The sequence below is a fragment of the Acomys russatus genome, chromosome 28, assembly GCF_903995435.1.
Source record: "Acomys russatus chromosome 28, mAcoRus1.1, whole genome shotgun sequence".
NCBI lineage: Eukaryota > Metazoa > Chordata > Mammalia > Rodentia > Muridae > Acomys > Acomys russatus.
Window position 1 is genome coordinate 41,979,275 of NC_067164.1, and position 12,247 is coordinate 41,991,521.

The 12,247-nt window shown below is 45.2% G+C and overlaps 1 protein-coding gene across 1 annotated transcript in view; it reads left to right on the forward strand.

Moving 5' to 3' along the window:
• Brdt (bromodomain testis associated) overlaps window positions 1-1,344 on the forward strand; it is a 44,747-nt gene extending 43,403 nt beyond the window's left edge. The window contains exon 17 of the mRNA XM_051170303.1: window positions 758-1,344. Within this exon, the coding sequence (XP_051026260.1) occupies window positions 758-826 (69 nt within the window). The 3' untranslated portion in view covers window positions 827-1,344. The remainder of the gene's footprint in view (window positions 1-757) is intronic.
• The last annotated feature ends 10,903 nt before the right edge of the window (window positions 1,345-12,247 follow it).

Consider the following 12,247-nt stretch of genomic DNA (forward strand, 5'->3'; position numbering starts at 1 on the left):
CGCAGAGTTTATTGCACAGTTAGCAGCAGAATCAGTGAAAACCCATGGCTTTCGCAAGTTACAGTTCTCTCACACAGGCAGTGTATTGCTTATGATTATTTTAAACTTTCTAAAAATTTTATTTTATTTATCTGGGGGTGGGGAGGAGCCAGAAAAGGGCATCAGACTCCTTGGACCTGGAGTTACAAACATTCATGAAACATGTGACGTGGGTGCTGGTAATTGAACTCAGGCCACTTGTCTGGGCCGTGCATGTCCCTAGCCACTGAGCCATCCTTCCAACCTGGCTAAAGCAATTTACAGTGCCTCCTGCCTCGTAGGCTGCAGAAACAAGAAGACAGTGTACGTGAGCTCCTGCGTGCTTCTTGTTTTGTTTGTCTGTCTGCCTGCCTGTTTTTTTAAGACAGGGTTTCTCTGTGTAACCGCCCTGCTGTCCTGGAACTCACTCTGTAGGTCAGGCTGGCCTTGAGCCAGGACATCCACCTGCCGCTGCCTTCCAGAGACGCGCGCCACCGCTGGCTTCAGCTTGCCGGCTTCTGAATGCTCCGTCAACACTGAGAGGCTCTTGTTGGCTGGAGAATTAAATTTACTTTTCGTGTTCTTACAGCATTTATCGCATGAATAATATACTAAGAGGGATGGTCATCGGCTAATTATTTATATTTTGCATGAAGCTTTTCCAAATGTGTAACTATTTGTCTGAAGCTATGATAAGGACATAGGTCTTAAACTAATTAGAATCTTCTTTTTCCTACAGATGGCGGGTACCATTGATATGACTCTTCAAAGCGACATTATGACAATGTTTGAAAATAACTTTGATTAAAACTCAGTTTTTAAATTAGCTATCAATTTTAAATGAATGGTAAAAATGTTTACAACGCATGTGGTAAGGTGATTATTTTCAAATACCAAGCTATCAATCATATATTGTGTTTTTACTGCCCTAAGATAATTAAATATTTTTCATTTACATTTTCAAAAAACATGTTCACTTTTAATGACATAGTTTATAAAATGTTTTATAATGTTGACCTCTAAAAGTGAATGGGTTTTATTCCTTCTAAAGAGGACAGTCAGCTACGCATTACAGCCCTGACATAAGCAAGTTTAAAAAGGATCATCTGATTGGGAAAAACAGAAGAATATATGAAAGTACATAAAAACAGCTTCTGTTGAGCTTTTAACTTTCGTTTGTTTATCTGAGCCAAATATTGTTTGTTTCTTGGCTGTGTTGAACTCAACAGTATATCCAAGGATGACCTTAAACTCCTCTTCCCTGCCCTCACCTCTCAAGTGACCTCTCAAGTGCTGGGAATAGCTGAGTGTGCCGGCATGCCTGGCTAGGGGACACCTGAGTGAGTGTGCCGGCATGCCTGGCTGAGGGGACACCTGAGTGAGTGTGCCGGCATGCCTGGCTGAGGGGACACCTGAGTGAGTGTGCCGGCATGCCTGGCTAGGGGACACCTGAGTGAGTGTGCCGGCATGCCTGGCTGAGGGGACACCTGAGTGAGTGTGCCGGCATGCCTGGCTAGGGGACACCTGAGTGAGTGTGCCGGCATGCCTGGCTGAGGGGACACCTGAGTGAGTGTGCCGGCATGCCTGGCTGAGGGGACACCTGAGTGAGTGTGCCGGCATGCCTGGCTGAGGGGACACCTGAGTGAGTGTGCCGGTATGCCTGGCTGAGGGGACACCTGAGTGAGTGTGCCGGCATGCCTGGCTAGGGGACACCCGAGTGAGTGTGCCGGCATGCCTGGCTAGGGGACACCCGAGTGAGTGTGCCGGCATGCCTGGCTAGGGGGCACCTGAGTGAGTGTGCCGGCATGCCTGGCTGAGGGTTTCCTTTTCAAAGAGATACTTGCCTGCTGCCAGGATTCTAACAAGTAATACTTGATTTCCATGTGAGTCACAGTATATCAAGAGTCTCTGTTGGTTCCATGTATAAATTTCATACTGACTTTTGTTTTAAAGCAATATTAGCTATGATTCGAAAGGTGTTGAATTTGAAACAAAATAATAGTAAATGTTGTGTTTAAAAGTCTGTAGGAGTGTGTCAGGCACTTGTTAAAGTGTGTAGGGGATAGCAGTGAACATTTGCCTATTATGGGAAGTCATCATCTATAACACACTGATGCTTTGTCATTTTCAAACTGCAGTTATGTCTAAACCATGTATATTCTCTTTTTGAATTCTAAACTTTTGAACACTTGAAACATAATCTGATTTACGCACTGTTGTAATATTATCTAAAGTATAAATTCAGTGTATCCACACAAAGCAATGCATGCCTTCTGTCCAGACCGAGCTGTGCACATCTGCTGTCCAGATGGAGCTGTGCACACCTGCTGTCCAGATGGAGCTGTGCACACCTGCTGTCCAGGTGGAGATGTGTACATCTGCTGTCCAGATGGAGCTGTGCACATCTGCTGTCCAGATGGAGCTGTGCACATCTGCTGTCCAGATGGAGCTGTGCACACCTGCTGTCCAGATGGAGCTGTGCACACCTGCTGTCCAGATGGAGCTGTGCACACCTGCTGTCCAGATGGAGCTGTGCACACCTGCTGTCCAGATGGAGCTGTGCACACCTGCTGTCCAGATGGAGCTGTGCACATCTGCTGTCCAGATGGAGCTGTGCACATCTGCTGTCCAGATGGAGCTGTGCACACCTGCTGTCCAGATGGAGCTGTGCACACCTGCTGTCCAGATGGAGCTGTGCACATCTGCTGTCCAGATGGAGCTGTGCACACCTGCTGTCCAGATGGAGCTGTGCACACCTGCTGTCCAGATGGAGCTGTGCACACCTGCTGTCCAGATGGAGCTGTGCACATCTGCTGTCCAGATGGAGCTGTGCACATCTGCTGTCCAGATGGAGCTGTGCACACCTGCTGTATCCTTAGCTCTTGGAAGCAGAGGCCAAGGAGGCACTGTTTCAAAGTCAAGACCAATCTTGTTCACATAGCAAACTTCAGATCAGCTAGGACTCTACAGCAAGACCCTGAATGGAAAAAAAAATAACCGTGTGTGTGTGTGTGTGTGTGTGTGTGTGTGTGTGTGTGTGTGGTTTTTGTGTGTGTCTATGAAAGAGAATAATAAGCAAGCAGAATTAAAGATTTAGCTATCTTATTACACCTATTTTTTTGTTTGTTTGTTTGTTGAGACAGGGTCTCTCTGTGTAGTCTTGGCTGTCCTGGACTCGCTTTGTAGCCCAAGCTGGCCTCGAACTCAGTGATCTGCCTGCCTCTGTCTCCCGAGTGCTGGGATTAAAGGTGTGCTCCACCACACCTGCCCTATTTTTTTGCATTTTTAATTAACATTTTATACAATATATTCTGGTCATAGTTTCCCTTCCCCAAATCCTCGTCGGTGCTCCCACACACACCACTTCACCCTTCTTTCTTTCTCCCTCGTTCACTGGAAAACGATGAACAGCAAAAAGCAAATGAGAATATAAATAACAAAGAGAAAGCACAAGAAACACACACACAATGATAAAAAAACAAAATCAGAACCATTATAATAAGCAAAGACAAAAAACAAGCCCAAACAAGGCAATATCAGACAAAAAGTCTACTATTGAGTTTATTATGTGTTGGCCAACTACTGCTAGTCCTGCCCTGCCGTTGACAGTGGCTGACATACCCAGTAAGACTTCACTGGAGAAAACTAATTTTCCTTTGCATGCAGATGTCATTTGTAGCTAATTTCTTGATTAGCACTGGGACCCCCATCTGGCTTGAAGTTTTACAGACTGAGTGTGCTGTGTGTGTGTGTGTGTGTGTGTGTGTGTGTGTGTGTGTGTGTGTGTGTGTGTCCCTGGAGTCACCTGTCACCTCTGGCTCTTACACTCTTTCTTCCCCCTCTTCCACGTGGCTCCCTGAGCTCTGAGGAGAAGGTTTGATAAAGACATCTCAGTCAGGACTGAGCATTCCGGCGTCTCTCACTCACGCACGCTGTCGGCTGTGGGTCTCTCTGTTCCCGTCTGCAGCAAGGGGAGCGTCTCTGTAGATGGCTGAGCAAGGCACTGCTCTGAGTGTGTGGCAGAGTGCTGTGAGGAGTCGGTGTGTTGCTATGTTCCTTTAGCAGAGCAGCTGCGTCTGGTTTTCCCCTGTGCCCTTGGCCTGTCCAGTCTCAGGTCCTTGGCCACCCGAGCAACGTCATGCATGGGTTCCATTTCGTGAAGTGGGACTTAACTCTAATCAGAGCAGGGCTGGTTTGTTGTTATTAAATTATAAGTTTGGCCTAATAATGTTTATTATCAAGCCTAACAGTTATTATTGCAGCAGTATTTTCTAACCCGCCAGCAATCAGTCAAGACACAGACACCTGTTATATTTTAAAATAGCCTTAGTTAGCCTGGGCAGGGCAGATATTAATCCTCTGAACTACTTCCCATAATGGGGAAGGTATGGGATCCTTGTCCCAATCTCATGCCATCTGGTTCTAATAATTTCTATCAAGCTACCTCCCATCCATAATCCCATCTCAGCTGTGTCAGTGTCCCATGCAGGTGCGCCATGTCAGCTGTGTCAGTGTCCCATGCAGGGGTGCCATCTCAGCTGTGTCAGTGTCCCATGCAGAGATGCCATGTCAGCTGTGTCAGTGTACCATGCAGGGGTGCCATGTCAGCTGTGTCAGTGTACCATCCATAATCCCATCTCAGCTATGCCATTGTACCATGCAGGGATGCCATGTCGGCTGTGCCAGTGTACCATGCAGGGATGCCATGTCAGCTGTGTCAGTGTACCATGAAAGGATGCCATCTCAGCTGTGCCAGTGTACCATGCAGGGGCGCCATGTCAGCTGTGCCAGTGTACCATGTGGGAATGCCCTGTCGGCTGTGCCAGTGTACCATGCAGGGGCGCTATGTCGGCTGTGCCAGTGTACCATGCAGGGATGCCATGTCAGCTGTGTCAGTGTACCATCCATAATCCCATCTCAGCTGTTCCAGTGTACCATGCAGGGATGCCATCTCAGCTGTGCCAGTGTACCATGCAGGGGCGCCATGTCGGCTGTGTCAGTGTACCATGCAGGGATACCATGTCGGCTGTGCCAGTGTACCATGCAGGGATGCCATGTCGGCTGTGCCAGTGTACCGTGCAGGGATGCCATGTTGGCTGTGTCAGTGTACCATGCAGGGGCGCCATGTCGGCTGTGCCAGTGTACCATGCAGGGATGCCATGTCAGCTGTGTCAGTGTACCATGCAGGGATGCCATGTCAGCTGTGCCAGTGTACCATGCAGGGGTGCCATTTTGGCTCACTGGTTCTGTAGCTGGGTTGGGAGTTACCTTTCTCCACTGGTAGCAAGTAGAGACCTTTCTGGTGCCATGAGCTCTGCTCAGCAGGACTGAAGGATCTCATTGGGTACCAGGTCGACTTATATATATGTTCAGTGAGGTGTGTAAGCGATGTCATTAGCTATGGGGCCTTCCCGTCAGTTGTAGAGAGCAGCCAGTAGCCTTGGCAATAGCCCAAGCTGTCTGGAAGTATTGTGGGGCCCTTTGGCCAACAACTCAATGAGAGGTAACCCATTCCTGGCACTGGAGGTTTCACTTGGCATCAAGAGATGTCCAACTGAGGCATCATCTCCCACATCATCTCATGATTCCATTCATATTTCTTTGATATATGTATTGATTTTAATAAGCTACAGTGGTGTTTTCCACGTGGCCTCTCCAGTGGCCCTCAGTGTCAGTTGTGTGGTGGTTTCCACGTGGCCCCTCCAGTGGCCCTCAGTGTCAGTTGTCCCTTTACCTTCCTTCTCCCTCACTCTTCCTGTTTAGTGCTCCCACTCCAGTCTCCGCCCATCTCTCAATAACTCTATATTCTACTTGCACTTCCCCCTAGTTCCTTACTCTGTGTCTACAATCTGTGTCTATATAGATTGTAGCATGCCTACCTAAGGCTTGAGAGCTAGCATCTACATACAGTATTTGGTTTTGGGGGTCTGAGTTACCTCAGGATATTTTTTCCTAGCTCCATTCATTTATGTGTGAATTTCGTAGTTTTGTTTAATAGCTGAATAATATTCCGTTGTGTAAATGACCATATTTTTATCATCCTTTGTTCCACTGGTGGACATCAATGTTGCCTCCACTTTGCCTTTCATGAGTAGAGCAGCAATAAAGATGGATAGGCAAGTACCTCTTTAGTAAGCGGTGGCGTCTTCGGTGTGCACAAGAGGCCCTGCCACACAGGTCTGCATAGCCTCCAGCAGTGGCCAGGTGCTCTCCTTTCCCCACGTGCTCACCAGCATTTATTTATTAATTGCTGTTCTTAGTGCCTTTGCCAGTGCTGTTCTGTTGAGGAAGTCTCTTCTTGTGCTAATGAGCTCAAGCCTATCTCTCATTTTCTCTTCTGTCAGATTCAAGGTGTCTGGCCTCATGTTGGGGTCCTTGATCCACTTGGAGCTGAGTTTTGTGTAGTATAATAAATATGGATCTATTTGGATTCTTCTACATGCAGACGTCCAGTTTAACCAGCACTTTTTTTTTTTAATATGCTACCTTTTTGTCCAGGATGTAATTTTGGCTTGTTTGACAAAAATCATGTGTCCGTAGTGTGTGGACTTTTATCAGAATCTTGAATTCAGTCCCACTGATTTTATGCCAACATCATCCTGTTTTTATTACTATTGTTCCATAGTACAACTTGAAATCTGGAATGGTGACACCCAGCACTTATTTTATTATTTAGGATTGTTTTTAGCTATCATAAATTCTTTATGTTTCCATATGATGCTGAAATTTTTTTCAATTTCTGTGAAGAATTGTGTTGGAATTTTTATGGGAATTGTATTGAAATCTATAGATTGCTTTTGATAAGATGGCCATTTTTTCCTACTGCTCTATGAACATGGGCGATTTTACCATCTTCTGCTATCTTCTTTAATTTCTTTCTTTAGCATCTTAAAGTTTATATTATAAAAGTCTTTCTCAAGCCAGGCGTAGTGGCGCACGCCTTTAATCCCAGCACTCGGGAGGCAGAGGCAGGCGGATCACTGTGAGTTCGAGGCCAGCCTGGTCTACAGAGTGAGTCCAGGACAGTCAAGGCTACACAGAGAAACCCTGTCTCAAACTAACAAACAAAAGATTCTTTGACTTTTTTTCCCTATCTATATCTCCTTGATTCCTTCGATTGTCTAATTGCTCTAGCTAGGACTTCTAGTTCTAAACTGGATAGGTATGGAGAGAGTGGACAGCCCTGTCTTATTTCTTATTTTAGTGGAAATGCTTTGAGTTTTTCTGCATCCAGACTGATGAACGACTGTGGATTTGCTGTGAACACCAACATTATATTTTTTCCTTTGCATCCTGTCTCTCCAGGACTTTAGTGTTGGAGTTTGTCAACTGCCTTTTCTGAGTCTAATGAGATGATCATGGTTTGTCCTTCAGTCTGCTTATGTGGTAAATTAGGTTCATCAATTTGTGTTGCACCATTCCTGCATCTCTGGGATGAAGCCAACTTGATCATGGTGGATTCTAGTTTTGATCTGTTATTAGATTTAGTTTGCTATTACTTTTCTTTTTTTTTTTTTTTTTTTTGGTTTTTCAAGACAGGGTTTCTCTGTGTAGCCTTGGCCATCCTGGACTCACTTTGTAGACCAGGCTGGCCTCGAACTCACAGCGCTCCGCCTGCCTCTGCCTCCCAAGTGCTGGGATTAAAGGCGTGCGCCACCACGCCCGGCTCTGCTATTACTTTATTGAGAATTTTTGTATTTGTGTTCATAAGGAGAAATTGGTTTGTAATTATTTTCTTAGCAGGGTCTTATGTGATGTATGTATGTATCAGGATAATTGTGGCTTCATAAAAAGAAATAAATGGCGTTCTTTTAGTGTCTGTTTTACAGAATAATTTGAGGAGTGTTGCATTAATTTTCTGATAGAAATCTGAGCTGAGTCTATCTGGCCCTGGGCTGTTTGTTGTTAATGACAGCAGGGTTAAGGGTATGCTCAAATTGTTTAGCTGGTCTTGGCTTAACTCTCATAGGTGGTGTATGTTAAGAGATGTGTCCATTTCTTTTCGGTTTTCTAGTTTTGTGGAGCGCAGATTTTTAAAGTGTGCCCTTTTGTTTCTCTGGGTGTCCTCAGTGTCTGTTGCTAGTGTCCCCTCCACACACGTCACCTCTACTCTTATTAATGTGGCCCTTTCTCTGTCTTTCTGTTAGTTTGGCTACGGTGTTTCAATCTAAATGATTTTCTCACAGAACCAAGTCATAGTTTCACTGACACTTTGTGGGTTTTGTTTGTTTCTATTTCATTGATTTCAGCCCTGAGTTTATTTCTTGCTATCTACTCTATTCGGGCTGTCATTTCCTTTGTTATTGTAGAGCTCTCGGGCGTGCTGCTACGTTACAAATGTGAGCGCTCTCCAGAGTTCTCATATGGGCACCTGGTGCTGTGACCTCGCCTCTTAGAGCCACTTTCCTGTGCCCATGGCTTTGCGTGTGTTGTGTTTTCACTTTCATTCAACCCTGATTTCCAACTTGACTCATTTTTCACTCTGTAGAAGGTTGTTCTGTTTCCTTGAGTGCGTAGGCTTCCTGTTGTTTCCGTTGTTGTTGACATCAGCTTTAATCCATGGTGGTTAGATAGGATATGGGGTGCTATTTCAGTTTTCTGATATCTGTTGAGACCTGCTGTATGTGGTCTCATTTGTGTGTGTGTGTGGTCAATTTTGGTGAAAGTTCCGTGAGGTACAGAGAAGAAGGTATATTCTTTTGTGTTTGAGTGAAATGTTCTGTAAATACCTGTTAGGTCCATTTGGTTAATAACATCTGTTAGCTTCATGACTTCTTAGTTTGTGTCTGGATAACCTGTCCATTGGTGAAAGTGGGGTACTGAAGTGTGTGAGGCACAATGTGTGATTTTAGCTGTTGTCACCTTTCCTTTATGAACTTGGGTGCCCTTGTGTTTGGAGCGTAGATGCTAAAAGTTGCAATGTCGTCTTGGTGGTTTATTTTGGTATGTAGTGTCCTTCCCCATCTCTTCTGATTTGGTTTGGTTTGAAATCCATTACGTCCTATATTAAAATGGCTACAGTCTCTTCCTTTTGGGGTCTACTTGCCTGGAACATGTTTTCCATCCTTTTACCTTGAGGAGAGGTCTATACTGATGTCACGGTGTGTCTCCTGGATGCAGCACAACAATGGATCCTGTTTTCTAACCCAGTCTGCTAGTCTGTGTCTTTTTATTGTGCAATCTGAAACTGTTACTGGGAGTTATCAATGAGCAGTTCTTACTGATCTGTTGTTATGGTGTGAGTTTCCCCTCTCCTCATGTACTGTTCTAGAATTATTTATTCCTCGTGTTTTCTTAGGTGTGGTCAGCCTCTTCGGGCCGAAGTGCCTTCTGTAGAGCTGGACTGGCGAATGGATTCAGCTTAAATTTGGTTTTATTGTGGAATATTTTTTTTTCTCCATCTATTGCGGTTGAGAGTTTTGCTGGGTATAGAAATGTATAGATCTACATGTAGGAAGTTGTGTCTGGCCTGGCATCTCTTATCTCTTAGAGCTTGTAGAACACCCATCCAGGCCCTTCTGGCTTTCAGAGTCTCCACTAAGAAGCCACTTTTATTCTAACGGGACTGTCTTTATACATTGCTTTTAATATTCTTATTTTGCTCGGTATGTGTAGTATTTTGATTGTTGTGGATATTTCTTTCTTTCTTGTCTTTGGTTTTTGCTTGTTTTTTTAGTTTTTGTTTTTGTTCTTTTGAGACAGGGTTCCTCTCTGTAGCCTTGGCTGCCCTGGACTTGCTCTGTAGACAAGGCTGGCCTCAAATTCAGAGACCTGCCTGCCTCTGCCTCCCGAGTGCTGGGATTACAAGTGTGCGCCACCATGCCTGACTCATTGTGGAGATTGCTTTTCTGATGCTATTTGGTGTTCTGTATGCTTCTTGTACCTTGATAAGTCACCCTTTTTTTTTTAGGTTAAGGAAAATTTCCTTTTATGATTTTGTTGAAAATATTTTCTGTGCCTTTGGTCTGGGTTTCTTCTCCTTCTGTTCCTGGTATACATAGATTTAATCTTTTCATAATGTCCAACATTTCATAGATGTTTTGTACTTGAAATTTTTAGATTTGATATCTTCTTTAACTGAATTATCCATTTCTTCTACCTTGCCTTCAACACCCAAGATTTTCTCTTCCATGTCTGGTACTCTGTTGGTGAACCTTTCCTCTGAGGTTTTTGACTTCCTAAATTTTTCATTTCTAGCTTTACTTCAGTTTGTGTTTTCTTTAGTGATTCTACTTCATTTTCATATCTTGAACTGTTTTCATTATTTCATTCTCCTGTCTATTGTGTGTTTCCACAGGCGTCATTAAGGGATCCATTCATATCCTCCTTAAGGTCCTTAACCATATTCATAAAGGCTGTTTTGCAGTCCTTGTCTTGTGCTTCAGCTAACTTGCCATCCTCAGGGCCAGCTTTAGTAGTGTTGCTGGCATGTGGTCTCCACATGTGGCCTTTGCCATCATGTGTGCGCTTTTGCACCGATGTCTAGGCATCGGGAGTTGGGATGGTTGAGGTGCCCGTAGGTGTTGATGTCTGGTCTTGTCTTCGTTGAGAGGGTTGTTCCAGCCCTTGGTTTCTGGTGACCTCTCGGGTACAGGATGCTTCTTGGGTTGGTGGGTGGCAGAGAAGAGTAGAGGTGGGCTAGGAGAACAGGCTGAGGGTCAGCAGGAAGGAGCTAAACAGTTCTGCGCATTCCTGGAGGTGTAAATAGTATAAGGATCATTTTTCCTCTAAATTTTATCTTTATAGAGAGACCTTAGCATTTGATGCAGACATTTAGGATGGGGGGGGGGTATGATGAAGGGGGAGAAGCAAGGCGCACGGTCCTGCCTGGGAGTCGGAGTAAGGGGAGATTTCTGAGGCTTCATCTTTACTTCTGAAGTCATCTTTCAAGTTTTATTTCTTCCTCCCTAACATTAAAAAAAAATGTTGATAGTATCTAAAACATTTATTTCTTAAAAAATAGAAATTTTATCATTTCTTCATGACTCTTAATAAAAACCCAGTTAAGTCAGGCCACCTTTCTGTGGTCTTTGGTCCTGGTCCCTGGAGCTTTTTGTTCAGCATGCAACAAGAAGAGCCAATTTGGGGGATCCAAAAACTCCCCATCTTTAGTGCTCCACAGTTAAATTGCCAGGGTCATCTTACATAAAATCAAATGGAGTACCAGTTGTCTCTTTTCCCTCAGATATTTCCTTCTTTTTGTTTGCTGTTTTAGTGTCTTTCTTTCCTAAAACTCGCAGCTTCTGTGTTGGCTGGAGCCATCTGTGGTTTGGATCCTGTTTCTGTGCTGCGTATGGGAGTAGAACAGCTCCCCAGGTGCTGTCTGCCCACTGCTTCTGGTTCATCCTGCCTCCTCCCAGGAACACTGGGCTCTAGGTGCTCCCCGGAAGCTCCCGCCCAGGAGGGCGGCGCTTGTCAGTCACACGCTGCCTTGCGTTTCCAGGAGGCTGCGCACACTCCTGGTGATTTCCCGACATCTCTTCCTCATTGAGCTGCAGGCTCTTGTCTTCGGCATCTCATAAAACTTGTAACCCAAGAGGGGCTTTTACAGTCAGCAGTAGAACGCATAGAAGGACAACCCAGAAGTAAAGCTGCGTTTATTGTATGTGTCCGAGGGTTTTGCCCACAGGTGTTTCCTGCATGCTGGGTACCCATGGAGTCCATAGGAGGGTGACAGATCTCCTGGGACTGGAGTTTAAAATGTTGGTAAGCTGCTGTATGCCTGCTGAGAATTTCTTGAGTCCTCAGCAAGTGCCATCTCTCCAGCCTCAGCCACCTATATTTGGATATTAGAGGTGTGTCGAGGGGAGAAAAAAAAGGCAAGGCAGAATGCTGGTAAATAAATGAGTGTTCTGACCAAATGTTCTGAAAATAAAATGAGAGGCCATCCAACAGTCAGCTCACAAACCAAGCCGGACCAACCAAAGGGAGATGTGGGCCTCAGAAAAAAAAAACCCCAATATTTACTAGGAGGCAATATGGGTGGTTGGACGCTGGGGACTCGTGCTCGGACCTGGCTTTGATCCTGGTCCCACCAAGGAAAGCGCATTGTCCCCGTAAGAGGAAGAGGGTCCCGAAGCAAGAGTCAACTCACTGAAGATGAGAAGTTGAGCGGGTGTCTTCATCCTACAAAAGTGCTCTGCAGGCCACCGAAAGAGAAACCCAAACTCCAACCCCATCACAAAACCTTTGCAGCCGTGTCCTGCCTGCAAGATATGCCGGGGCATCG